This window comes from Monopterus albus, unplaced genomic scaffold (assembly GCF_001952655.1).
Source record: "Monopterus albus unplaced genomic scaffold, M_albus_1.0 scaffold384.1, whole genome shotgun sequence".
Classification (NCBI taxonomy): Eukaryota; Metazoa; Chordata; class Actinopteri; order Synbranchiformes; family Synbranchidae; genus Monopterus; species Monopterus albus.
Window position 1 is genome coordinate 178451 of NW_018128264.1, and position 26907 is coordinate 205357.

Consider the following 26907-nt stretch of genomic DNA (forward strand, 5'->3'; position numbering starts at 1 on the left):
ATGTAATTATGTAAGAATGTTAACACTGTTATATTTTTTTAGTATATTACTTGTGTGGTGTAGAAGAGAATTATTTATGTAGAGATACTGCTTGCAAACCAATGATGTAAGATGATGTCATGGGGTAGGACTGGATAAGTCTGACTTCTTCCTACTCCATTCAAGCATGTACTAGGTATAAGCAAATTGATATTGGATTAGCATTTGTTGGATATGTGTAAAATTATGTGTGTTGATATATCAACTGTCTTTACATGCTTGAAAGAATAAATCAAATCAAATCACGTAGATGTTTGTGTTGTAAGAGTGCTGGTAGTTAATCATCGTGTTATTTTTTCAGCCACTATACAGAGGAAGACACTAACATCAAATGATGCTATTATGTGTCTTGCCAAAGGACAAGGTGTATATCATGGCCATCTGATCAAACAAAACAAATACACAACTTCCAGTATGACCCTGAGGATCTTAAGTCCTACATATACATTTGTTTAATCAGGTGACTGTGATGTTAGAACGATCTGATACACTCCACGTTTTTCTGGAGTTTATGTGCACAACTGCCTTTCTGCATCATTATGAATTCAACATCCCACTTGGGAAGTTGGATGCTACATTGTGATTTAGCAACATCGCTCTGTTCTTTAATGAGAGAACTTGCAATGAGAAACTGTGGATCCTGCTAAAAATGTGGTAGCCGCTACTACAGTTGTTGTCACTTACTGTAGCTGACTTTCCATTTCTAAGTTTCTTGTGTGTCCACCTCATCCTGCTTTCCTCTCAAAGCAGTGCTGACTGAGCTGCATTCTGCACTGATGCAACTAAAAATAACAAGATGGATCATACAACAAGGCACAGCAGCTCATTGAGCAGGAACTCCTACATCACAGCAGACTTGCTTTGTGGTTGCAGTAACAGCTGCTGACAACTGTTTTGTTAATACTGTCTCCTTCTGGATCTGTTACTACAGTTGCCAGTGTCTCTAAATTGTAATATCATATTTACTGAGTGGTTAATATTTATCAAAAATGTAACAGATAAATGGCTGATAATGTAGATATTAATGATGCTTATGGCCTCTTCCCCTCAGGTAAACTCGTGGAGTGGCTCCATTGAGATCGGTGTGACGGCTCTGGACCCCGCTACACTGGACTTTCCCAGTAGCGCCACAGGCCTTAAGGGCGGCTCCTGGATTGTGTCAGGCTGCTCGGTGCTACGTGACGGCCGCTCGGTCCTGGAGGAATATGGCCGCGACCTCGACCAGCTAGCCGAGGGCGACCGCGTGGGCATTCAGCGCAACTCCCACGGGGAGCTCCACCTCTGGGTTAACGGGCAAGACTGTGGTGCGGCTGCCAGTGGCTTACCGCCCAAGCTCTGGGCAGTGGTGGATCTGTATGGAAAGTGCACGCAAGTGACAGTGGTGAGCTGTGAGCCACCGTCGCCCTCTGCAGAGAGGGACAGAGAGACAATAGAGGAGGAGGAGGAGGAGGAGGAAGATGAGGAGGAGGAAGAAGAAGAAGAAGAAGAAGAAGTGGTGGTCTGCGGTGGTGAGGATGTCAGGATCAAAGCACCAATGAATGTGACAGCAGTGAATGGAGGTGAAGGTAGGGGGTGTGTTTATCCATGTGCTTCTTAAATCCAAGCTGTGTAGTATTTGGGGTTGCATACGTACTTTTCATCTGATTGTGTTTCTTTCTCTCCTCTGCCCATCAGTGCCTGAACTTAGCTGCAGTCAGAGCAGACCAGACAAGTTCCCCAACAACCTGGAGCCTGATGCAGGTAAGAAAACCCTCCTCAGATCAGTTGATGTGCTGATGTACACATCAGCACTGACAACCACCCTCATCTTTCTGTCTGTCCTTAGTTCTAACGGAGCACCAGCTTTTTGACGTGTTCAACAATGCGATAGTATCTTTTTACCGCTCTGAGGATGGGGGTGGAGGGGAAGATGGTGGAGGAGGAGAAGGAGGAAATGCAGGAACTGAATCCTCTTCGAGAAACGACAGGGGGAGCAGCAGCAGCAGTGGAGGAGGAAGTGTGATAAACAGAGACAGTGGGACAGGGCCAGGAGGAGGCAGTGGAGGAGGAGGAGCTGCTACTGGTGGTGGTGAAGGTGGAAATACTAATAACAGTCCTGCTGGAAATGGCGGGGCGGGGCTCGGGGCTCTTGCAGGCATGATGACAACCAATGATGCTCTGTTGTTCCATGAGAAGTGCGGCACACTGATCAAGCTGAGCAACAACAACAAGACGGCGGAGCGGAGGAGACCACTGGATGAATTCAACAACGGCGTGGTGATGACCAACCGGCCGCTGCGGCACAACGAGATGTTTGAGGTGATGACAGACTTGGGTCAAAGCTGGGCTGTGACTGTTCGCTCAAACAAGAATGAATGTCTGAAATGAGTGGTAGTGACAATGAAATCTGCTGATCCTGTCATGTTGATAATATGACAGATGAATCATAAGTAGGGCTGCGACTAATGATCATTTTTGGTGGTGGTGGTTCTTTTATTGAGACTCTATTCATGTCCTGTCTTTTAGGACTTCAGGGTCTTTGGATTTTTAATTATTATTTTTGTTTTAATGAACTGATTAGTCTTTTTGTTTAGTAAATATTTTTCTAACAAGCAGTCCACAACTCGGTTCACATATAAAATGATATTTATTATGCAGAAGCAGCACATTGTAGCTTTTTTCTTAATAAAGTATTTGATTTAGAATTCATTGTTGAATGTTTTTGATGTCTGAACCAGTAAATATTTATGAAAACTTATTATTAATGTTAATATGTTGGTGCTTAAAGGCACAATAAAAGACTAAATAAATGTTTAGGAAAATGTAACTCAGCCTATAGGACTTAAAGACAATCATTTATATGTGTATTCTGCACAGAGAAGAAATGGCTAAAATCATGTGTTAGTGCACAGGAAATTGAAATTGTCTGCTTTGTTTTTAGATCCGCATCGATAAGTTGGTGGACAAGTGGTCAGGCTCAATCGAGATCGGTGTGACCACGCACAATCCCAACAACCTGGACTACCCTGCAACTATGACCAATCTGCGCTCAGGTAACGAACACATGAAGATGAGCAGGAACAGCAGTAAACAAGAAGAGGGGCAGTGGCTGTGAAATGAACGTTGTTGCTCTGTGTTGTTATATCAGGTACAATCATGATGAGTGGCTGTGGGATACTAACCAATGGGAAAGGAACCCGCAGGGAATACTGTGAATTCAGCCTCGATGAACTTCAGGTTTGCTACCACACACACAGCACAGCACCTTCACACCCACACTGACTATGTCAGTAAATCTGTCACTGTGCTCTTCATCACCTGCTCTCAGGAGGGAGATCACATCGGGCTGATGCGCAAAGCCAGCGGAGCGCTCCATTTCTACATCAATGGCATCGACCAAGGTGAGACACATGGAGGGGCTTCATCAGCCCAGAGCCAGGGGAGGACTGGCCGGGCGTGGGTGGTCACATTGACATGATGATGGTGGTTTAAGATGAGGCCAAGTTAAATATGGACATATCTGTTTGTAAAATTATTAATATACATTGTTTGCTACCCTGTGATGCTTTACATAATTATTACTGACTTAATAAAAATAAAAGCTCTACATAATAGTCATAAACAGATTGTTGGTAGTATTGGCAAGAATAAGAAGATGTGACTGAAGAGGTGCTACCTTCGTACTTAAAGTGGCAGCGATCTGTTTGGAATTACCTGCATTTATGTACAAATTTATATTAAATGTAGTCAAATCTTCATCTGTGTTTGACATAAAAAATTAATTTAAAAAAATACTGTTGTCAGAGGTCACTTCCAACCACCTGGTGTTTCTCCCAGGTGTTGCTGCCGCCCAGACCCCTGGCGTGGTCTACGGCGTGGTCGACCTGTACGGCATGGCCGTCAAAGTCACCATAGTCCACAACCACAACCACAGTGACCGTCTCAGACGCAACAACGCCATCATGAGAGCTCTCTCGCCCGACGTGGGCCGGCCCCGGCCAGCGCTCTCCCTCACACCGGACACAGAGTTGCCTGAGCGCCTGCTCTTCCACTCTAACTGTGGCCAGAAGGCCGCCATCATCAGCGATGGCAGGACAGCGCTGCGGCCACAGTAAGTCCACTTCCTGCCCTGATTGTTAATTAATTACAGGCATTTTAATTCTGTACATGCTACATCTTGACAGATTCTATTGCCCTTAAAAGCTTAAACAGCTCTATTTTTAACAACTGGAGAATCGTATGTTGTGGCATCTGGATATTTTTAACGTTTGTATTTAAGTTTTGTGTGATCTAAAAACATATCAACAGCAAAAACCTGTTTGAGTATTTTTTTTTATTTTAACTTAAACACCAGTTTAAACCCTTAAATGTATCAATAACGAGTTTTTCATCAGATTTGTCTGAGGCAAAATGTGTGTGCAAGGTTTTAAGTGATGGTGATTGTGACGGTCTAAAAAGGTTTAGGACCAGGATACGGTCACTGTGTGTCACTCTAGAGTGGAGTGGTTTCATTTTGTGTTAGTATTTGTAGGTGTATAAAAAAATGTGTGCGTTGCTGTTTCCACAGTGCGACTGATGACTTCAATCATGGCGTGGTCCTAAGCAGCCGGCCGCTGCGCTCCAATGAGGTTTTCCAGGTTCGCATCGACAAGATGGTGGACAAGTGGGCGGGTTCCATTGAAATTGGTGTCACGACGCACAACCCCGCCTACCTGCAGCTGCCCTCCACCATGACAAACTTGCGCTCAGGTAGAATGAGAGGACAATAAAATCATTTTTAAGCTGGGTAATGTTTTCAGCTTTAGTTTCTATTGAGCTAGCTGTTGACCAGTGAGTGATGATTTCCAGGGACGTGGATGATGACGGGGAATGGCGTGATGCACAATGGAACTACGATACTGGATGAATATGGACACAACCTTGACCGGCTCAAAGTGAATGATGTTTGGTTTTTATTGTTCAGCTGCCTTTTTGCCCTCCTCCTTCCTTCTGTAAGGGTTCTGACCTTTTTCTGGTCTTTCCTTCTTGCAGGCAGGGGACACAGTAGGCGTGGTGCGGAAAGAAGATGGCAGCCTCCATTTCTTTGTCAATGGTGTGGCTCAGGGCCCAGCAGCCTGGAACATCCCTCCCAGCGTCTACGCTGTGGTCGACCTCTACGGGCAGGCTGCTCAGGCCACCATCATGGATGACATGGGTAAGAGACCAGCAGAGAAACAGGGCTCCAGTTGGAGGAGCCAAGATGCTGAAATAATTGACCAGGCATCTTACTTTTCCCCTCTTTTCCTCCCCCTTTCTTAGTTGACCTGCCCCCTCTCCCAGAGGACAGCTCAGAGGGCCCAACAGCCCTGTCCCCTGGGAGCCCCTGCTCAGTTGCAGGGGCCATCACGACCAGTGACCTGCGTTTCCACCACCTACATGGCACCAACGCCGTCATCACCAATGGGGGGCGCACTGCCCTGCGTCAGAACTGCCGCAGCGAGTTCAACGACGCTATTGTCATTTCTAACAGGTGATGAAAGAAAATACAAGGAATAGCGGATCATAAAATCTAGTAACAGGTGCACTAACTGTAGCTAAGATATTTGCTGATGCCAGTGCTCCAGTGCATTGATTCAGGTTTTGCAGTGAGTTGTCAGTTTCCTAATAGGTTTCCCCATCAGCTGCTGTGCTGTAGTTTTATCTTCATGCAGGTAACTCAGTGGCAGTGAAGTCTAATTTGTTGGACAGACTGTAGTATGTTGAAGTATTCCACAATCGTGAGACATTTTTGAGCTCTAAGAGGAGTAAGTATGATACATACAAGGCCTTTTTTGGTAAAGTTATCCACAACTACTAATTGATATCAGTAAGAAGTCACCAGATACAAATAGGTGATGTCTGACTAAATCAACGGATCCAGAAGCTGCTTCATCTGTTTAGCATAATGCTTTTCCCATGACATTGCAGCAGAGACTAAACAGCATTGAGAATGTTGGTGCTGATGAAGCTGCTGAAGATTTGAACTTGTATGCTTCTTATGGTAGGTGCCTTCGAGATGGGGAGCTGTTTGAAATCGTCATTCAGAAGATGGTGGACCGCTGGTCGGGTTCAATAGAGGCAGGTAAGGTTTCTGCTGTGTCCTCTAAAGAGTCCAGCTAATTGGGTTACCTTTATAACAACATGTTGAAATGACAAATGTATGTATTTCATGTGTAATCACTACTGCTGTACCCCCCCTTGTGTCCAGGAGTGACAGCCATCAGGCCGGAGGAGCTCGAGTTTCCAAACACTATGACTGATATCGACTATGACACTTGGATGCTCAGGTACAAAGTATTAGCATGTATTTGTATATCTTGTTGTTCCTTAACAGTGACGTGCGGTCGGGGGGGGCGAAAAGAAAAAAAAGTTAACCAAAACATAATAAATGTTAATATTTGTGGGCTGGTGTGTGTTGTAGGCCCTTTAGCCTTTCGAATCCGATGTTGAAGGATTTTTTTTTTCTTCAATAAAGAATAGCAGAATTTCCGTATGTCCCGTTCAAATACATGGAGGAGATGCACGATGAGGCAGCACTTTGCTGTGCCTCTCGGTGGATCGTGTAATCCTCACAAACTGTATGCGATGCAAATAGTGTGTCGCTGTCCCTCTATATATCGTAAATAAAATGCTTTCAAACACTCTGATTATATGCTCTGCCTTGCCATAATCTGGATAATGTATAAAATGTAGTTCTGTAACGTGTCTAGGCTGCAGATTAACCATAAAACATAAACAGACATAAACCTGACTTTTTAGGACTTTATTCAGTAATTATCGTAAGAAGTGTAAAAGGAAGCGCGGTAACAGATTCAAATGCTTTTTTCCACCTGTGGTTGGTGTTGCCTCCAAAACCTCAGCCAGACACACAGATGTTAAATCCTCATCTCAGAACCTTTATTTAGTCATCGTGTTTTTAAACAGTGGGACAGCCATCATGCAGGATGGCAACACGATGCGTAACAACTACGGCTGTGACCTGGACTCCCTGACCACGGGCTCACGGATCGGCATGATGCGCTCAGCCAGCAGCGACCTCCACTATTACATCAACGGCATGGACCAAGGTGTTGCCTGCTCCGGTCTCCCACCAGGTAAAAAAAAACAAAACAAAAAAACACTAAATAGTCAAAATGTGAAATCAAGACTTACAAACACATTAAGTTCCAGAAGCTCTGGCTTGAATTCGGACTGTGTGGTAACTTTATTTAATGCATGTCTCTCCCAGAGGTGTATGCAGTGATTGACCTGTACGGTCAGTGTGTCCAGGTGTCTATCACCAGCTCCTCGGGCCCACTGGACAACAGCCTCTGTACCAGCAACGTCACTGAGAAGAGCTTCCCCACCCACTCACCAGGTACACGGCACGGTCCTTACACAGTCAGAGAAACACATTGAAAACAAAGTCCAACCATGTAAGTACTGGTGTTGAATAATGAGTATGTAAAAGGTTTGGGGAAATAAGTGTTGTGTGTAGACTTGTTTAAAAGTTTGAGACTCTGAAATGGAAGATGATTAAGAACACACACACACACATTTGTTTTATTGATCAAATATGAAGAAATTAAAGTTGGAAGAAGGAGAGTAAAATCAAAGTGTTTCTTTATTTTTGTCTTCTAAGCCTCCGGTGTATCTTTCTGCTTTGTGTGTAGTAGCAGGTGTTTCCCATCGGCTGCACAGTAAACACGGTAAAAACGTGGTGCTGCTTGGCGAGGGCTGCCAGGCTGTCAGAGTTGGAGGTTACGCTCACGGCATCGTGTTCAGTGTGAAGGAGCTCAAAGCGGATGAGTTGTTTGAGGCAAGAGATGACTCAGAGCTGCCAGTTTACCAGAAGATGCTACCTGTCTTATGTCTTTTAATAATGTGCCACAGAGATCAGATTGTCTCCCAAATAAAAACGGTGCTACTTGTTTATCTCCTCAATTTCTCGTCTCTCTCTCTCTCTTTGTCACCCTGCAGGTGAGGATTGATGAAGTGGATGAGCAGTGGTGCGGTTCGCTGCACATAGGCCTGACTACACTGGCACCGCCGGAGCTGCCGTCCTGTCCGCTGTCAGGTCTCTCCCCCTCCCTCCCGTTGCTTCGAACCAAGGTCACCTGGCTGCTCTGCGGCTCTGAGGTCCGTCGCAATGGCGTGCTGCAGCGCCAGAACTACGGCTGCTCGCTGGACCGGCTGACAGTAAGCTGCAGTCCTTGCTCTCTGAGCCGTATACTGAGCCTCAGAACAGGACAAACAGCACATCACTCCAACTGCCTGTTAGTCAATACAAAAACAGTTGGATCTTTTAGAGGTCGTATGTGTGTGGTCGCTACCTCTGGCTCAGATCCACTGATGAAGCCCCTCTCGCTGCTTCAAAGCTCTGACTTGAGACTCAAGATGTTGTCAGAGCTTTGAGATGGCCGCTGTAGACAGAAATTAGGATCTACATCTTTTCACATCTTTGGATGCAAACTTTTCACTTCTTCTGCATGAAGTCTGTTTTCTTAAAGCCATATTTTAATTCTCCTCTCTTTAAAACATTAAACTTCCAACTTTGCAATTTACACCAGCAAAATGTTTGTGTAGATGCAGCTTGAAATAAATGTTGAGCTCTGTGAAGGAGAGAGATCTTATTTTGTAGTCTGTCCACTACAGACCTGAGACAATAGAGCTTAAGACTGAATGTACATTTCCAGGTCGGGAACCGTGTGGGTGTGAAAAGGTGCAGTGATGACACCATGCACATCTTCATTGATGGAGAAGACATGGGACCTGCAGCGACTGCAGTGGCCAAGGTACACACACCTTCCTCTCACTCATCCACATAGATACCTGCAGTAAAAAGCTACCTGCTGCTCATCATCCCTCTCCTGCTCCTTGCAGAATGTGTACGCAGTTTTGGACCTGTACGGGCGGATAACGGCGGTGTCCATTGTCAGCTCCTCGCTGATGGAGGACATGGAAAGTGTTAAAACGCCTTTGCTCTCCTCAGACAGCTGCAGTGAAGGAGAGGAGGACACGACTCCTGTCAGAGAGGTGGGAGGCTCATAGCTCCTCTGTCAAAGGGTTGAGCGCTGTATTGCCTAATTTTCTCAAACAATTTCCAACTCTGTCACCTTTTGCCACCTCCAGGTTGAGACCGAGCTGTGCACGCTGGTGCCGACCATCATGGCGTTCTTGGAAAATCATGGCAAGAACATCCAGCTGTCAAACCAGAACCTGACAGCAGCCAGAGTGTCAAGCTACAACCAGGGCCTGCTGGTCACTGCACAGCCGCTGGCTCGCCAGCAGCTGTTCCAGGTACTGCACGTTTCATTGGCTGAAAGCGGTGTAACTGGTTTAGGTTCAGGTACCTGATTCTGGAACAAACGTCACGTAGTCTGATGTGGTTTATTGATAACTTATTTGAATACAGTTAAAGGACCACTTGACCTCGGTTTTCGTATTTCTGTACCTGAGATTGCTTAACAGCTTAACACGGTACTCAGAGGACAGTACAATGTACCTTATCATAGGAACACAAACACACACTTCTGTACAGTTCCAGTCTGTCAACAGCTTGTTTTTGGTCTCCAGTTCCAGATCGACCGCCTGAACCCGTCATGGACGTCGTCGCTGTCACTGGGGGTGATAGGCCACTCCCCCGACCGGCTCAACTTCCCCTCCACAGCGTGCTGTCTGAAACGCTCCACCTGGCTGCTGCAGAGAGACTCTGTCTTCCACAACTCCCTAAAGGTAAACATACACAAAAACACAAAATATGTGTAACACTGAAGGCGTGTTGATTCTTAACATGACAAACTAACTTGTGATTTAAAGACTGCTGTCGTTTCCTGGCTCATTTTCTCTTCCCCCACCTCCCTCAGATATGTGAGAACTACGGTCCTAACCTGGATACTTGTCCGGAAGGGACCGTGTTGGGTCTGCTGGTGGACGCCAACAGTTGCCTCCATCTCTGTGTCAATGGCATGGACCAGGGTGTGGCGGCACAGGACATTCCTTCACCGTGCTACCCCTTCATTGACCTCTACGGCCAGTGTGAACAGGTCCGCACACGCTCCACCACACACGAGCTAAGCCGTTACATCTGAGCATCTAGTTTCTAGGGTGATAAATGTCACAGCATCGGTTTCCACTGCACTAGTCACTAATCATCCTGGTGTCCTGACAGAAACGACAGTGATCAAACAGTTTTAACGATGTTAAGTCATATAGTAGAGATTAAGAAGCTTATTCCATTCAGGGGACCATTTAAAGTGACCTGATCAAATTTCCAATATGAGGGATTTTTAAATTGCACAGTGAATAATTATTAGTTTGATCTGGAAATAACTACAGGGAGCCAGGACAGTCTTTTATTCATTTCACTTCTTACAGTATGATACAAACAAATTAAGACTAATCTTGCTTTCTTATTCTGAACCAAGTGAAGTCTGTTTGCTGCAGACCATGTGACTGAACAGTACCTCGCTATACCTCTTCCCATTGTCTTCATACTACTGTTTATCACTGTGTGTGAGCGCATGTGAAGGTAGCACTGAAGTAGCAAACTTTGGAGGGTACAATTTACAGTTGGTATATGTGTGTATGTTAAAGGACTCAGGAAATCTATGAACCTACAACACTATGAACCACAACCCTGAATATGATATGCTAATCAGCGTCATGTCACTGTGGCAGGTTACTATAGTAACAAACAACGTGCCAGCTGTGGGTGGAGAGAGTGGTGAGGCCCGCTGTCAGGGCGACATGGAGAAGGCCGACATGGTTGACGGTAAAACACCAATGATTACTGTTCTTGTTCAGCTTTTCTCTTCAGCCATTAAAGTTGCATCTCTTTTCTCTAACCGTGTTTTCACATGCAGGAATCAAAGAGTGTGTGTGCTGGACACCACCTCCAGAGGTCAACCCCAACAAGACCTGCGAGTACCAGGCGTTGTGCTCGCGCTTCAAGGACCTGCTCACATTGCCAGGTGAGTTTTTTTTATTGAGCCTTTCTGCTGTGAGCTCGGTCTAAGAACTACCATCACTTACCTATCACGATGTCTGTTCGTTAAGATGGTTACTTCAGCGAGGATGCAAAATACAACCTGTGCTACTGTGAGTCCTGCCACAAGCTCCGAGGTGATGAGGCGTATTACAAGAGAGGTGAACCACCCCGGGACTACGCCCTGCCCTTCGGATGGTGCCACTTCACCCTCAGGTGAGAGGACGGTCTCTCAAGTTGCATAGATTCTAGAGCTGTGCGGTGGAGAAGCTAATCAGTCTGTAGTTATGACAGAGCAGCGGGTTCCAAGGTAGAAACTCTAGCACCACTGTAGAAAAAAGAACACATTGGTTTGACAATAAACTTCTTTTTACTCCGAGTATTGCTGGAGTTTTACCTCTTCAGCTACTGCTGTATTACCACTGGCTGTAGCTCTTTACTCTCACACAGTACCAGGGTGAAAGTTTATAGAATAAGTGACTATTCCTTTAATTCATTATGTTCTACAACAAGTCCTTGATCGTATAATTATTGACCGTGCTTGTAGAGGTCCCCGTGTGTTTGTCTTCAGAACAGTTCGTTTGCTGACATGAAAGGTCAGTTAATTGATTCTTTTATGGAGTTTGCAACTCAGCATTTGAGAGTGCAGAACAGAATCACACTGATCGAGGGAGGATCCCTGCTCAAATCATTTGTTACACTCATGAGTCTACCCTCCTTCGCTCTCAAATACACACCTGCTCAGTCTCACAATTGCAAACTGAATAACACTCGTGACTTGTTTTACGCACTTTCAAAAAGTTTGGCACTGACAGACTGTTTCACAAACCCGAGTGGAGACGCAGACTCAAACGAGACCATGGCCGAGATTACACTCTCAGATCTGATTCTGCGCCTACAAATCTGTGCCTTAATGCTCTCAAATGCCAAGTTGCAAACTGAATAGCACTCGAAATGCTGTTTGTGCTCTCAAACATTTTGGCGGGGACTTGCTTCCATATTCTTTCAGTAAATACAAAACCACGAAGGATAAAATGTCCAAAAAAATCCTTCTGAAAAGGTTTAGTTACTGTGCTTATTTGCTGTGGACGTGTGTGTCTGTAGCTGCATGTGGCCTCTTTGTGCAGGATCAAGCCCCACTGTGAGGTTTCTAATGCACTGAAGAAGTGGCACATTGCGTACCACGGCACCAGCGTAGGAGCCCTGCGACGCACACTGGACCACAGCCAGCTGCTGCCTGGTAGGAAGATCAGAGTGGGCCTCTGACATGTTCTCCCTAGGAAATATTTAGTCACTGATACCACAGCTGCCGACAGACTTTTGAAACTGATTTTCCTACTGATAGAAGAGCAAGTAGAGATTTTAACAAATGACTGAAAAAAAAGGAAATAGAATATGTTGAATTTAAGTAGATGAGGAAAACTGCTGTGAAGTGGTTTTAAGAAAAAATGACAAAATACCAGTGTGTTTAATCTTACAAAGTAATTATTAATGCTTATGTGTGCGTGATCTGACATGTACTTTTTACTAATTTTGACATCATTCCAGATACATGGGTTTATTTGCTTGAGCTGTTGTTAAAAAATGGCATTAAGCTCACTTTGCTTCTGCACTCGCCTGTAAATGTCATTTTACTGTTGCAGGGACGTCGGCCATCTTCTCAGTGTGTCCGGTGAAGGCGGAGGGGCCTAACGGCTACAGTGAGCCAGAGGAGAACAGCGCCCCCGGCAGGGAGATTCCCAGAGTGCGGCTCTCCCCCACCATGCGTTACTCCGGCTTGGAGGTCTTTGCTCCCAAAGTGCAGTAAGTCCATCTGACTTGGAGAATCACTAAAGCATAAATCCTCTTACAAGTAGCAACACATGCATGTTCATTGGTCTAGAAATAAGATCAAGATTTACAAATGTGTAACACTTTTCTTTGTGTAGTCCTTTAAAATTTGTTTACATATTGTCTTTTCCCAGATTGCATAACACACAGGGATCAAGTTACGCTGACTTGCGAGGTTTTTAGACAATTTTCTGAAACACAAATGTGTGCTGTGTCCAAGTACAGATAGAAAATGCGGACAGTTGGCTTTTTCTTCCAGAGATAAAATTGCTTGTTGCCCCTGGACTGGACTTTAAGCAAATACATATATCAATGTGGAATGTTCTGATGTCATGTGGCTTTAACTTTGCTCTAATCAGAACATCTTTGCATTATATTATTAGTATTCCACAGGTTAGGTCCTCTGCTCATCTTAGAATATATGGTAACAGTGCTGCTAGCTTAGTGACCTACTTAGCAGGTGCAACACTGAAGTTACACTTCTACGATGAAGACGGTGTCAATCAAGGGTGTTTTTTTTTTTTTACCTAAGTAGACGTTGGTATAACGGCCATAGCCTATGTGGTATTATATGTTTTTGCTGACAGATGTAAGCAGAAATCAACATGGTTTGTGTTCAGCTAATTCCACTTTACTGTTGCCATGTAGTGCTAAAGCAGAGGTTCTGCACCCAGTACACAGTAGTGTTGCTTTAAAATCTGGATGACTTTTACCGCTTTAATTCTACGTTAAAATATGTATGTAATTAAAGTGCAATCCAGGGGTGACGAGCAGTTTTCTCTTTTGAAAAAAGCCTGAGAAGCCAAATGTCCACCTTTTCCACCTGTCCTTAAATGCAGCATAAGTGTGTGAATCTGAGAGCAAGAAAATACTCTCAAAACCTTGCAAGAGAGCGTAACATGATCTGTGTCAGGTGATCTGTGTACATACATCTAACAATTTTTTTTTTTAAAGAACTGCATAGAGAAAATCGTTTTTTTCCACATTTGCAATTTGTGTTTGTATTTGTAAATGACTGAATTTGCCTTTGTGCCCATATCACCTGCCTGGCGTGCAGTTTGTGCACACAAAAACCTAGAGTGGAAATACTAAAAAAAAAAACATTTTTTAGGATTTTCAACCACTTCACTGGATAGTATACAACAGAGAGCACTTACAGATAACTGTCCTTCTCCTGGCGCAGATTTCGGGACCCTCGTTCTCATCGCTGCCACCAGGCTCAGGTGGGATTCCAAGTGTGTGTGCGCCCAGGCTCCTACAAAGTGGGACCTCAGACACTTGGCCACAGTGAGTCCCTGGACCCTCGCTTCAGCAACTCGGAGATCGAGTGGATGACTAAGGAGCAGGGTGGCACACTTCTCTACGGGCTGCTCATTCGGGTCGAATGAACCCAGCGACGAAGGAGGCATTTGGTTGGAGGTGGGGAGTGTCCACGTGGCGCTTGTTGTACTTTTAGTAAAGTGACAACCAAATCCAACCCCTGCCTTGAACGAGAGACTCCTCTGGAACCCAGCCTGATCCTACTGTGGATAGGATTGTTGACAAGTCAACGTTATAAATTTTTTTTTTTTTTGGGTTGGTCGCTCTTGGACTCTTTTAAAGGCTGGGGGCTGGGCAAAGAACAGACACTGCCTGCACTTTATGTTTCGGACACTTGTGGGTGATTTTTAAACTAACTTCTCATCAACACGACACATTTGTTTTGATTGCAGTTTTTTTTTTTTTATTTGTTTGCAACTTTTTCCCAACATCTTAATTTTTTCCATCCTTGGAAATAGCTTCTTTTTTTGTACTCCAGACGAGGACTAGGGCCACTGTAAAAACCGAGTTCTGACTTTAAACTCAAATTCTGAGAACATTCTGAGATTGTGAGGTAAAAAAGTCAGAACTCAGATTGTTTTTAAACGGCGGCCCTAATCCACTTCCATACTTTTTTCCATTACCGTTTGGCACCTGCTCCGGTCAGTGTTTCATTCTGGGAGGTGCTGTCTCCTGCCAACCTGCACGTTAACACACTGTCACCTAAAAAGACTGAAATGTGGGTCAAAAAGAAAGTGACAATGTTTTCATAAAATCAAAAAGGAAAAAAAAAAGAGACCTCTGAAGAATGAAGTCAAGAGTGGCTTGTTACTCCTTAAAGGGGGAAGATTTTTAAACTGGAGGAAGACAAAACAGTTTTACACATGTTGCCACTCTGTTTTACTGTCTTCTACATTGGCTACTTTATCAGTCCTATCAGCATTTGTTTTCTGCTCCACTGTCACTTCCTCTTGTCAAATGGAAAACTGACACAAAACTGGAAAGTTTGACAAAGAGATGTCTGAAAAAACCTGCACTTTTATGGAAGTTAAAAACAGAGTAAGATAATGACACATTATGTTTAGCCTTACAGATGGTTGTGGTACACTAGTGTTGCTTTTTTACCAAGAGTTAAATGAGAAAATTATTAAAAATGAAGGTATGACAGTTTCCACAGTAAAGCTTGGACTGTGTGCAGATAAAAGATTTGCGCATTTCTATGCTTTACAGCACTCGAGTGTGGCTCTACGTTTTCTTTTCGCTCTACCTCCTGAGCCACAAATGTAAATGGTCTTATACTTGTATAGCTTACACATTGACTAGACAAGCCGGGAATCCTCCTGAACCGCCCCCGCTTTCTTTCTGTATATCAGCTTGCTGGTTTCAGGTGGCACTTCACTTATCTTCACTCTAGACTCAGTCATCTACAGTATCTTATTATGATCCTAGAATCAACTGGAAAAAACTTTTTCTTGTGAGCTTCAGTCTCCGACTGTGGGGAGGATGATGTGTCCCCCCTGCCCTGGCTCCCCCTTTGCTGTAGCATTTGTGTAATACCTCTCTAGGCAGGTAGCATTAAGGGCCCATGCTGATATTGTGCCCTGACAGTGAATTGAACCCAAACCTGCCATACTAAAGTCAGTGGTGGTAACCACTGAGCTATCCAGCTGCTGTATAGGCACCCATTTAGAACATTTACTAGTTTCTGTTTCTCACATACACTACTGGTTAACACAGCTTAGGGAAGAAAAGGGGGTGCTTGGTTTGATACAAGGCACCATGCTCGCTATTGACCGCCCCCTGACAGAGAATCGAACCCCAACCTGTCGTACCTAAGTCAGGGGTGTTAACCACCGAGCTGTCCACCGGGTTACACTTGAAATGTTTTAAATTGATATGAATGGTAGGCATACGGTATGACATACTAAACCGTATCCCAAACATTTGAGCAGCATGTTTAAATTACACCTAGGGAAGGGTGACGTCAACTGACAGTGAACTGTACCAAACTGAAAGCGAATTGTACCACACAGCAAAAAAGAATTGTTTTATTGTTTTTCTTTTAATATTTTGTTTGTTTGTATTTTTGTTTGTATGTATGAAAAACCTAATAAGTGAAAGGACAACATCACAAACCGCTAAATAATCTTCCTAAAGTTGACAACAGAAAGAGTTGAGTAGTGTTCGGACACCCCTTCTGTTTACAGAACGGCCTGTTCAAAAACGCCGCCATCAACTTTTAAAGCTTTGTCAACGGGTTTACATGTTTTAACATGTACTTTGATTGTTATTGTGTACCTTACGCATTAGGTATGAGTAGCCAATGTGCAAACGTGTGACTGCAGGTGCAAATTGCGTACCTTTTTGGTACTCCATAGAGGATTTTCATTACATTTCCTTTAAGGATAGTTAAAAGTGCAAACTTTGCACCTGGAGCAACGTGTTATTTGCATGTTGTCTACACATTAATGTGAGAATTTGACAGTGTGATAACAGTGTGTTAAAACTTGATCACAGCCTTTGTGAACAGGCCATTTCCCACTGGCTGTGGACAAGTCAAGGTAAATCACATTTGTAAACTGAAGGGGTGTCGCAACACAACTTAACCACAACTCTTGTCCAGATTAACAATTCATATGCTATGGTTAGAATGATTTCCTTAATCAGTTTCCAGACCAGCTGCATAGCAACTGGTTCAGGAAATGGTTTGCACCATTAAATTGGCAGATTTATGCTTTTACACAGGTTTTTGTACAGATTAAACCAACTAATGAGCTTTAGATGTGCTGATAGGCAGCTGTTGGTACCTTTAAACAGGGCCAGGCCAGCTTTTAGCCTCTAAGCTAACATGAGCCGTATCAATCTTCTCATCTAGCTCTTGGCAAGAAAGTGCAGTTCCCCAAAAAGTCAAACTTTCCTATGACAGGTGGTGAAATGAACTGAAGCTAAAATGTGTAAGTGGTTTTCCACATCACTCTCACACACCCCATTGTTTACAGTCAGTGCACTCACCCGTCCGCTCCGATTCCTCCATTGCTCATGTCCATTTACACAGCAGGACCTCCAGAGCCAACACCTTGGATGTCTGCAACCCTAGGCTGGTGTTTACATGTGGAAGTGATTCATTAGTAGTACTGTTAACATCACTGATTTATAATTGTCAAAATGTTACACAGGGGTTTTAATTCATGCAAAACATCCACCTGCCAGTGATTGGACGTGAGCAGCTTTCCAGTGTTTTTCTTTTTCAGTTCTCATTCCAGTTGCCAATTTGAATAGACCTGCTATAGAACATGAAATCCCTACATTGTTTTGATGGGACAGACTCACAATCTATAATTAAAGAAGCTCTGTCACCCTCTGGAAGCAGCTACAATCTGAACAATTGAAGATTATAGTGCAAAAGAAAAACTTCCAATCAAAAATGTGAAACATATATGGGTTATTTACAGCCCAGTGCTGCTTTGTGCAATTTAATTTGTATTATTATTATTATTATTAATTTTTTTTTTGTACATTGCATTGTACAGGCTGTTACATAACAAATCATATCTTCCTGGTTTATAAAAAATAACTGACAGTATGCACAGAAGCCTGGTTAAAAGTGTTTCTTTGGCAGGGGCTGGTAAACAAAAAGATGCCATGAAGAAAACACAAAACCTACTGGTGCTTTTGGTACGGGAAAATGAAGTCTGGTCACTTATGTTGTCGTAATCCTGCATACTTACTCAATCACAGTTTTTCCAAAATGCTGTAAACTGAGACCAATAGTGGGATTTTACAGGACTAGTGGCTGCCTTTTAAAAACAGACACATTAATTTAATAATAAAGAATTCAACCTTTAAAAATAGACAAATTACTAGTTGATTTGTCCCACAAATGTAGGTAATGATGCACTAATTAGAGCTAAATACAGTAAAGTACCACTGGCAGTGATCTGCTGGAGGATCCTGTTGCATAGTCTTTAGTTGACTAATCCGTCGGCAGCTGTAAAGAGACACTTCTGCACCAGCCTTTATTTTTAAGTTGGATCCTGAGATTTTTTTTCCCTTCTACTGTCCACAGTTGTTTACTGTGGCCTGAATGGCTTCTTGGCCCTTTAGTGCCATTTAAAATAGTACATTTTTGGAAATATGCTCATTTATTTTCCAAGAGTTACATGAAAATATAGACATCACTCTCATCCCAGGATCCGATTAGCCTAGCTTAGCATAAAGGCTGGAAACTTGGGCCAATCAAAAACATTTCAGCACAAAAGTATGACCATGTTTTTTTTTTCTTAATTCTCTCCAATAGTTTAAACAGTTCTAAAATTTACTGAAATAAAATCTTTTTTTATAGGACTCAATTCATGGACAATAAACTTAGAGACATTTCTTCATATTAAGGCGACCTAAGTAAAAATTGGTATATAGGGAACTCGTTACTGCTGAAATCAGGTATGAATTGATTCATTTTCTATACAGGGTGCTACATTTACTGTCCACCATTTTGAATTCTGTGTAAACCTATTCACTGTATCCTAAATCCTAACGACGGGGTAATGTTAATGGCGACAAGGCTCCACAAAAAAGTAAAACACTGGATTAAACAAACAAGATACTTGTCAGTGAGCTAGGCTATCACACTCACAGACATGAGAGTGGTATCGACCTTCTCACTGAATTCTCAGTGACAAAGTAAGTATATTCCCCCAAATGCCTGACTGTTCCTTCTAGACCTCGGGAGTGAGCTTTAGTGATTAAACTGACTGAAATCTAGACTGACTGTACAATTTAACAATAGGCCTCAATGTTTTAAGCCTCTGAACTGGAATAAGAGCAACCAAGGCTTTTGCTACGAAATATCACTAAATACATGTGAAGCATGTGAAATCACAGAGCAGCTGTTGATAATAAGTTTGCTTTTCAGGAGGTCAGGTTTTAAGCAGCATTGTGTCCGTTAGCTTGAGGGTTATATCCCCCCGAGAACAGAGACACAAACAGACAAAAGCGGTGTAAAAGTTCAGTTCAGCTTCATTCAAATATACATCTTAACCTCCACACGCACACACATACATAGTCTTTCAAATATACCGGAAACCAACAACAAAGAAATCCCACACAGTTTAAAAAAATAGCAAAAAGTTCTTTGTACACTTACACATAACAACGCTTGACATGATCTCATACAACATTCACTCCCAAACACAAGTTGAAAGCATCAAGCTACAATGAGTGCTTTTATAAAAACGCATGATCACAGTAGTTGAAATAAAATGGCTCCGTTTTGAATAAATAAACAGTTGTGACAAAATGGCCTTCACCACAAACAGCCAGCACACAAATTCCACGTCTTCGGCTTTGTCACCATTTAAAAAGAAAACATCCAGGAAGCCGACTACAGCAGCCGTTTTTGCTCCTAGCTCTGAAATAAACAGGGGACCTACAAACACTTGCGGCTGAATAAACCTCTCCTGAACCCACCAACACACAGACACACACATAGAGCGCATCGCCTCAGCTGCTGCGCCACATTACTGTCTGGACAGGTGAGCCGACAAGAAACCTCCTTATAAAAACCACAGGAAAAGAATGTAAAGAGATGATTACAGACTCTTCTTGCACAGTAAAACACAGAGTCCCCTTTCTGGTTTCTGCAAGCTTAAAAATCCAGGAATTCGGACTCAGTCCAAGAATACCACCATCTCCCTGAAAGCGTCCCGATCAGCTGTTTGAGGATATTTTCCCAGCGCTCTTTGACTCAACTCCCCTGCCTCAAAAGTCTCTGAAGAGGCATTTCTAAAGTACTACAATGAGGACGTTGCAGGGAGAGTTTGGGCAGGTGTAGGTGAGAACAGAGGACAGTTTCTGAAGTGTTCCAGCAGGAGCAGCAGAGGTGGGGCCACCGAGAGGCAGAGCGGGACAGGAAAACTATGAAGAGGGAGCTCCGTGTTCTTTTTTGTTTTTGTCTTAAAAGGAAAGAGGAGGTGGAAGTACCAAGAGACATAAGGGAAAAAGAATGATAGTTCTCCCAGAATTCATTGTGGCTGGTTGTGGGAGGACAGTACAAATAGTTTACAGAGAGACAAAAGCCCCTTTCAGACATGCACCCTTTTCCATTAATGTGATGGCATCTGTATGTGTCAGCTTCATGTCTGAATGAGCACCCGCGTCACTTTTCCGTAAAAGTCGCGACAGCAATCCTACCAGGTCGACAGGCTCTACTAACATTTACATAGCACTTTAACACGGCACAAGGCTTAACTACATGAAGTCGCATTAACAGACAGGCACCACAAGATTATGATGCACTGACGTAAGTTGATGTTACATATACAGTAGTGGGCCTACTAATCACAAGGAGGAGAATATTTACTAAACCTGCTGCAAATTAGCGCCAGGTGCAAACAAAACTGCATCATCACAATTTTTCAATTCACAGTTTACACTGATGATGTAGATGAGCACAGCCGCAGCAGTGTTAGAGTGCACTTAAAGACCTGGTGCCTGTATGGTGCACAGGCAGGCTGAGAGGGAGCGCAAGTTTACTGCTACTGAACTTTAATGTTGGGTGAAGAAACCAGCAAATGTATTTCGGAAGTGCAATCACAGTCATCTGCAGCCAAATCATCTTTTCTTTTGTTCAGTAATCGAAGCCTGGTTTGACCTGGAAGCCTGTAAAAGTCCCTCGTTCTCCTCTGGCCATTGAGCGGGCTCCTCTGGCCTTTCGGTTCTTAACTCCAACGAGGTCTCAGAGGACGCTAAGAGCAGGGACACAGATTTTACACCTGTTCTCTCCTGATGTCAGATATCAGTTGCAGTTAAACCAGAGTATTTCTTTCCATTTCCATTCTCGCCTCCCTTATTCTGTGTCCTGGACGGGAACGCTTTAAAATACATAGTGCATGAGACCAAACACACAAATTCCTGCGGTGCCACATTTCTTCTTTTCTCTGACACAAAACCTAAGTGCAACTCCTTAGTAAGTAAGAATGCATGTAGTTTCACTGTTGAGTGCCAAAAATGAGCCACAAAACCTCAGTAAATATCACTGCATGTGTCGGTACATGTCGAGTTGTACAAATGATTGTATTGGAGAATGCCCTAAACAGCAATAACGAGAAAAAACAATTCTCAGGTTCCTCTGCCCTGCTGTAGTAAGAAAACTCTGGCCTTCTACATTATACTTCACTTGATTTACTGTCCAATCGCACACGTATGGCAAATATTGCATGTGTACTGTAGTGCTCTCCGTCACGGTCATGGGTAAGTGTGAGTGAAGCCCTGAGGAACATTAACGTAAAAGTGACTGAAGGACAGAAAGCTGTCACTTTAACAGACTGATGAAGCCAGAAATGTTACGTATCCCATGTCTGAAAAGGGCTATAAGGGAGGTCACTAAAGAGAGGAGAGGAGGAGGGAGGAAGGAAGGCGAGCAGCAATTTGATTAGACATTTGTCGTCTCTCATTATCTACTTTACAGAAGTTTTTTTTTTTCCTCCAGATGAGTGGCTTCAGAACTTCTTGGGGCCCCAGGCTGACGCTTGTTTCGGGGCCACTGTTGTCCCAAATGTAGGGAAGTCCTCTGCACTGCTCATGTCAGGAGCCTGGAAATCAACAGACACCAAGCGTTTGATACACACAAGTGACAGGGATACATGACAACACGCCGAGGGTACAACGGTGAAGGTATAGCAGCTCCTCCACTCAACTAGTTAATATTTAATAAGAAAAATAATGAAATATCATTCACTGAGTTCTCTGTTAAACATAATACTGTGTGTACCCGTGCTGTAGGTTAATGTAAGGTAAAAACCCACCTTGTTCCCTGCTGCATTCCAGGGGGCGTCCCGCACCACAAAGCCCTTAGCTGGAGCCCCGCTGTTATCGTCAACCCCTCCTGCTCCCCCTCCACCTCCATAGCGAGACGGCGGCTTCATGTACGCTGCCAAGGTCTCCGTCTCTGTCACACTGAGCATCTGAGAGCAGCAAAGGGACAAGAAAGGAAGACTGCTCTGTAAACAGCCTCTGCACACACATTGTTGTGCACAGCACCTCCTGTATGTCTGTCAGGGGAACTGTGTGTGTGACTGCCGCTTCCTTGGTTGATCGGCAGACTCACATATTCCTCCTCCAGGTTGAGCAGGTGGTCGATGGCGTTGTCGACAGTCTCAGGAAGGCCCGTGACGGTCACTTTATCGGGCTCGTCGGAACCTGGCTGCGGGAACCGGATATCTACCTGAAAGTGGAATGAAAAACAACAGGAAAAAAAATCTTGTATCTCTGAATTCAGAATAAAAATAAAATTCCCACACCAACATCTAACCTTGAACTCCTCCATCAGCTTGCGGATGGCTTTGCCGCGGGCGCCGATGATGCGAGCATGGGTCCTCGGGTCCAGGTGAATGTCTTGGCTCACCATCTCTTGGAACTCGGCCACCAACTGCTGGATGGCTTGACGTGCCTCCTCCACGTTACGCTCATAACCCGAGATCACGATCAGATCCTGGGAGCGGAGGCCGAAGATGGACAAACACCAAGAGCAAAATGTACGCAAGTTATTGAGAACAAAGAACCTTGAGCGGGGGTTAAAAAGACGGAAATGATTTGGGATGAGAAGTGTGTGAACAAAATAATCAACACACCTGCTGCTCGTCTCCTTTGTCAGGGAACTGGATGCTGACGTCGTGGTCTTTCCTGATCTGAGAGATGACCGCTCCCTTGCGACCGATGATCTTGGGATGAAATTTTGGATCTACAGGCATGGTTACCTTGAAGCTGCGCAGGGCCTGGGAGGAGACGGGGCAGCAGAGATCTCAAAAAATTTACATGTCTTCACAGCACACCCACATGACACTTTGCATGACAATGCATTTACAGTTGTCAAACAGCATGTATGCAGAAGGATAATAGTGGTTTAGGAGGTAATAATAATCTGACGCTCTTTAAACAAGAAAAATGTTATTGTAGTTGTGTTTGCTGTGTTAAAGTACTTCCTAGACATTTTAACCCTTCAATTCTCTCAACAAATACAACAGTAGATAAAGCTTCAAATCTTTAACTGCTGAAATACCAAGGAAGTAATTAGGAGCTGTAATGTACTACAAGAGATGTAATGATAACTATGTGTGTGTGTGTGTGTGTGTGTGTGTGTGTGTACCCTGTCCTCCTGCTCGGCCTGCAGTTCTTTGACCCTGTCCAGCAGACCCTGTTTGGCTCGCACCACGTTGGTTGCCAGACCCGTCACCTTGATCACATCCAGCTGCTTCTCAGGCTGCGGCACCCAGATGTTCACCTGCACATGCAAAACCACACACAAGACAACGCGTGCAAACAATGTTTTAGCAGGATAACCAATAAAATGTAAGCATCACATTTACCACAGCTTTTCTCACATCACCACTGGTGCCAGCCTCTTGGCCAGAAGATGGCACCAGAGAACCACAGAGTCCACTAACCTCGTACTCCTCCATCATCTTCCTGATGCCGCTGCCTTTCTGGCCAATGATGTAGCGATGCAACTCGTAGGACACCTCGACATCCTCCGTTATGGGGACCAGCGCCTGAAGGAGGAGGCAGTCACATGATTGTTACTAAGGAAAAGACAGAGAGGGGGATAAAAACCCCCAGACAGCATCATGTCTCCAGCTGCCTACCAGCAAGGCAGATTTAGCCGTTTCACACTTCTCCGCTCGCCCAGAGATGGTGATGATGTCACACTTGCGGGGGACAAACTCTGTCTCTGGACTGACCTCACCGTTTTCTTGTGATGGGGCTTCCTGACCTGTAAGATCAGAAAACAGTTAAGATGAACTTGCTGGTAGAACAGATAAACCCAAGGAAGATTTAATTGGTGACACCAGATATCAAAATTCATGCTATACGTACAACCAAAAAAAGATTTTGTATTTCCATAAGTGGGGTACAACTATGGAATAATTTAAGTGTGGACATAAAAAATAGTAATAGAATTGACGAGTTTAAACATAAATATAAAGGTATGTGTCATTCAAGATATATGTAAGAACAGGCTTAATGATTAATTAGATGGAACATTGTGGGTGTGGTGTATGAATGTTAACACTTTGTAATAATTCTTTAGTATATTACTTGTGTGGTGTAGAAGATAATTATCTATGTAGAGATACTGCTTGCAAACCAATGATGGTAAGATGATGTCATGGGGTAGGACTGGATAAGTCTGACTTCTTCCTACTCCATTCAAGCATGTACTAGGTATAAGTAAATTGATATTGGATTAGCATTTGTTGGATATGTGTGAAATTATGTGTGTTGACATATCAACTGTCTTTACATGCTTGAAAGAATAAATCAAATCAAAATCAAAATCAAATCAAATGCACTCATAGAAGATACGTTAGTTTTTATAGGATACCCTATTTGTAGTTTCCACAGATGAACAATCTTACTCCAGTGTTACTGCAGGTGTACTTCTCTTGTGTGTTGTTTCTGACCTGCAGTATTGTCCTCTCTCTCGGGGAACTTGATTTGGACTTCATGCTCCCTGGTGATGTGCTGGATGCGGCAGCCTTTAGGTCCCATAACAGCGCGGTGGTAGCGCTGAGGGATGGCCACCTCCACGCTCACCTGGGACTCCTGCTCGAGAGAGGGGAGGAAGAGAAGAGACAGCTGGGTAACAACGGCACTGACTGCAAACAAAGTCACTAAATGATCTTTGTCGCCTCCTGTTCCTGTCTAATATTTAAAATACAACTATGTTTGGCAGTATTTCATATTTACATAGTAATTAGATATTACTGCTTTAATTTATCTTTCACCTGCACACAGGTCTGTGCAGCAGTCTCATTAAGTTTATTTATCATTTACAGTGATATCACACAGCAAAAACACATTTTAAAAAACACAAACATCTCTTCATTTGCTGAAAGTCTCTTACCAGGTCCTCAATGATCTCCTGGATGCGTTTCTTCGCTGCTTCCACGCAGTCCTTGGCTCCTTTCAGAGTGACTCGCTGACTGTTAGCTCCGGTACGAGGAAAGCTCACGGCCACACCACCGTATTCCTCAGCCAACTCCCGCAGCACTTGACCTCTCCGACACACAAAGTGGCGGTGGTGGCGACCATCCACTGTCATGCTGTCTTCCACCACATTATCCTGGAGCAGGAGAGGAAGGGGAGATCTGAGGCTCTACAGCTGCCCCTGTGACTTGACAGTTACTTAATTTTGCTTGCAATTTCCATCTGTTCAGTCCTTTGTATGGGCGCATTTCATATTTGCCATGATGAGTAACAAGCAATACGGAGGTAGTTACCAGGTTTTTCACAAGGCTCTCCAGCTCCTTCTGGGCCTGGAAAAAAAATTCCCTACAATGGTGATCAGTTCCTGTTCTGTGTCATCTGGTGATGGGAAGATGATGCGAGCCCCCGTCCTGTCCCGCACTCGGCGGATATTTGCCCCTCCACGGCCGATCAGGAATTTATGGTACTCTGGTTTTGCTTGAAGTTCAGCTGTGAAGTTGTTGACTTGCTGAAAAAGGTGGGGAGGATGGAAGCAAAGAAAGAGGACAGGAAAAGGGTGGAAGTGTTTGTCCCTTAAAAGTAAGTGACTGTCGCCTTGTCTGTTCTTTCACTTTGTTATTCTGTCCCCACCCCCACCTACCTTCTCCTCAGCCAGCTGCAGCAGCTGTTTCTTTGCCTTCTCCACCTCACCAGTGGTGCCTCTGATGATGACTTTGTCCGAGCCGGAGCCCTCAGAGGGGAAATGGATGTGGACGCCGCCGCAGTCTTCCATGATGGAGCGCACGAGGCAGCCTTTGGAGCCAATCAGAGAGTTGTGCAGCTTGGCTGGGATGGTGACCTCTGTCTCCTTAATGTTGGTCTGCAGGCATGGACAGAGACAGACTGGGAATGAAAACAAGCAGCCAAAATACATTTCATAGTGGAATTTTCTATATAAAGGGACATTACAACAAATACTCAGACCTTAAGCTCTAAAAGATAGGTTTACAATTTTTCAAATCTGTCATAAAATGACATACGAACACTGCAGCAGGTTTGCAGTCAGTCCTCTTTTTAATACTGGTCCTGAAGAGAATCGTTCCACAATCGGTGTAAGTGAAAGGGGACAAAGTCCACAGTCCTTGGACTAAACATTCTTAATGCTAAATTCTCTTTGTGTTAGTGTCCATGCACCTCAGCTCAGGACAGAGATACTCTGCTTGAATTGTTGATATTAGACTGCTGGGTTTAATATTATGATTCAGATAAACTGTGAAATGTATTTTTACAAACCTTTTTAACCCAACTTATGGAAATACAAAATCTTTTTTTGGTTGTACGTATAGCATGAATTTTTTAATTTAACTGACCCCTTAAATTGTATCCCCCTTCCCTTTCATTAAATAGTTTTTGAATTCCACCAGGTAATAAATTGTTCCTGGCTTTATACATAAACACAGCAGTCTTATATCCCACTAAATCAAAACATTTTAACAATTTAGACTGTATGAAAGCTACATTGGTGTGATCCCTGTACCCCATCTTATGCACAATTCTTATCGTTCTTTTTTGTAATATATACAATGGTTGAAGTGAGGTTTTGTATGCATTTCCCCAGTTTTCAACGCCATACTCTAAGTATGGTAAAATCAATGAGGAATACAAAATGCATAGTGCTTTTATGTCCAAAATATATCTAACCCTTGCCAAAATCGATATATTTTTTGCTATTTTGTGCTGAACATATCTGATATGAGAGTTCCAGGAGAATTTGCCATCAACTATGACACCTAGAAATTTAATTTCATATACTC

The 26907-nt window shown here is 43.7% G+C and overlaps 2 protein-coding genes across 3 annotated transcripts in view; one reads left to right on the forward strand and one right to left on the reverse strand.

The window, feature by feature from the left end:
* neurl4 (neuralized E3 ubiquitin protein ligase 4) overlaps positions 1–19248 on the forward strand; it is a 23897-nt gene extending 4649 nt beyond the window's left edge. The window contains exons 2-29 of one of the 2 annotated variants that reach the window (XM_020585905.1): positions 1091–1604; positions 1714–1779; positions 1865–2337; positions 2960–3071; positions 3167–3255; positions 3347–3419; positions 3856–4129; positions 4586–4767; positions 4867–4952; positions 5050–5212; positions 5317–5527; positions 6042–6118; positions 6245–6323; positions 6961–7130; positions 7265–7393; positions 7689–7834; positions 7996–8214; positions 8712–8810; positions 8899–9051; positions 9148–9315; positions 9592–9750; positions 9882–10061; positions 10696–10789; positions 10881–10988; positions 11074–11218; positions 12130–12242; positions 12646–12805; positions 14016–19248. In XM_020585905.1, coding sequence (XP_020441561.1) covers positions 1091–1604; positions 1714–1779; positions 1865–2337; positions 2960–3071; positions 3167–3255; positions 3347–3419; positions 3856–4129; positions 4586–4767; positions 4867–4952; positions 5050–5212; positions 5317–5527; positions 6042–6118; positions 6245–6323; positions 6961–7130; positions 7265–7393; positions 7689–7834; positions 7996–8214; positions 8712–8810; positions 8899–9051; positions 9148–9315; positions 9592–9750; positions 9882–10061; positions 10696–10789; positions 10881–10988; positions 11074–11218; positions 12130–12242; positions 12646–12805; positions 14016–14220 — 4647 coding nt within the window. In that variant the 3' untranslated portion in view covers positions 14221–19248. The remainder of the gene's footprint in view (positions 1–1090; positions 1605–1713; positions 1780–1864; positions 2338–2959; positions 3072–3166; positions 3256–3346; positions 3420–3855; positions 4130–4585; positions 4768–4866; positions 4953–5049; positions 5213–5316; positions 5528–6041; positions 6119–6244; positions 6324–6960; positions 7131–7264; positions 7394–7688; positions 7835–7995; positions 8215–8711; positions 8811–8898; positions 9052–9147; positions 9316–9591; positions 9751–9881; positions 10062–10695; positions 10790–10880; positions 10989–11073; positions 11219–12129; positions 12243–12645; positions 12806–14015) is intronic. The other variant, XM_020585906.1, reaches the window with a different exon arrangement.
* Positions 19130–26907, reverse strand: part of hdlbpb (high density lipoprotein binding protein b) — a 21574-nt gene continuing 13796 nt past the window's right edge. Inside the window, 13 exon segments of the mRNA XM_020585907.1 lie at positions 19130–21720; positions 21934–22092; positions 22236–22352; positions 22440–22619; positions 22759–22902; positions 23274–23408; positions 23572–23676; positions 23770–23897; positions 24589–24730; positions 25032–25250; positions 25408–25454; positions 25457–25622; positions 25755–25973. Coding sequence (XP_020441563.1) covers positions 21628–21720; positions 21934–22092; positions 22236–22352; positions 22440–22619; positions 22759–22902; positions 23274–23408; positions 23572–23676; positions 23770–23897; positions 24589–24730; positions 25032–25250; positions 25408–25454; positions 25457–25622; positions 25755–25973 — 1854 coding nt within the window. The 3' untranslated portion in view covers positions 19130–21627.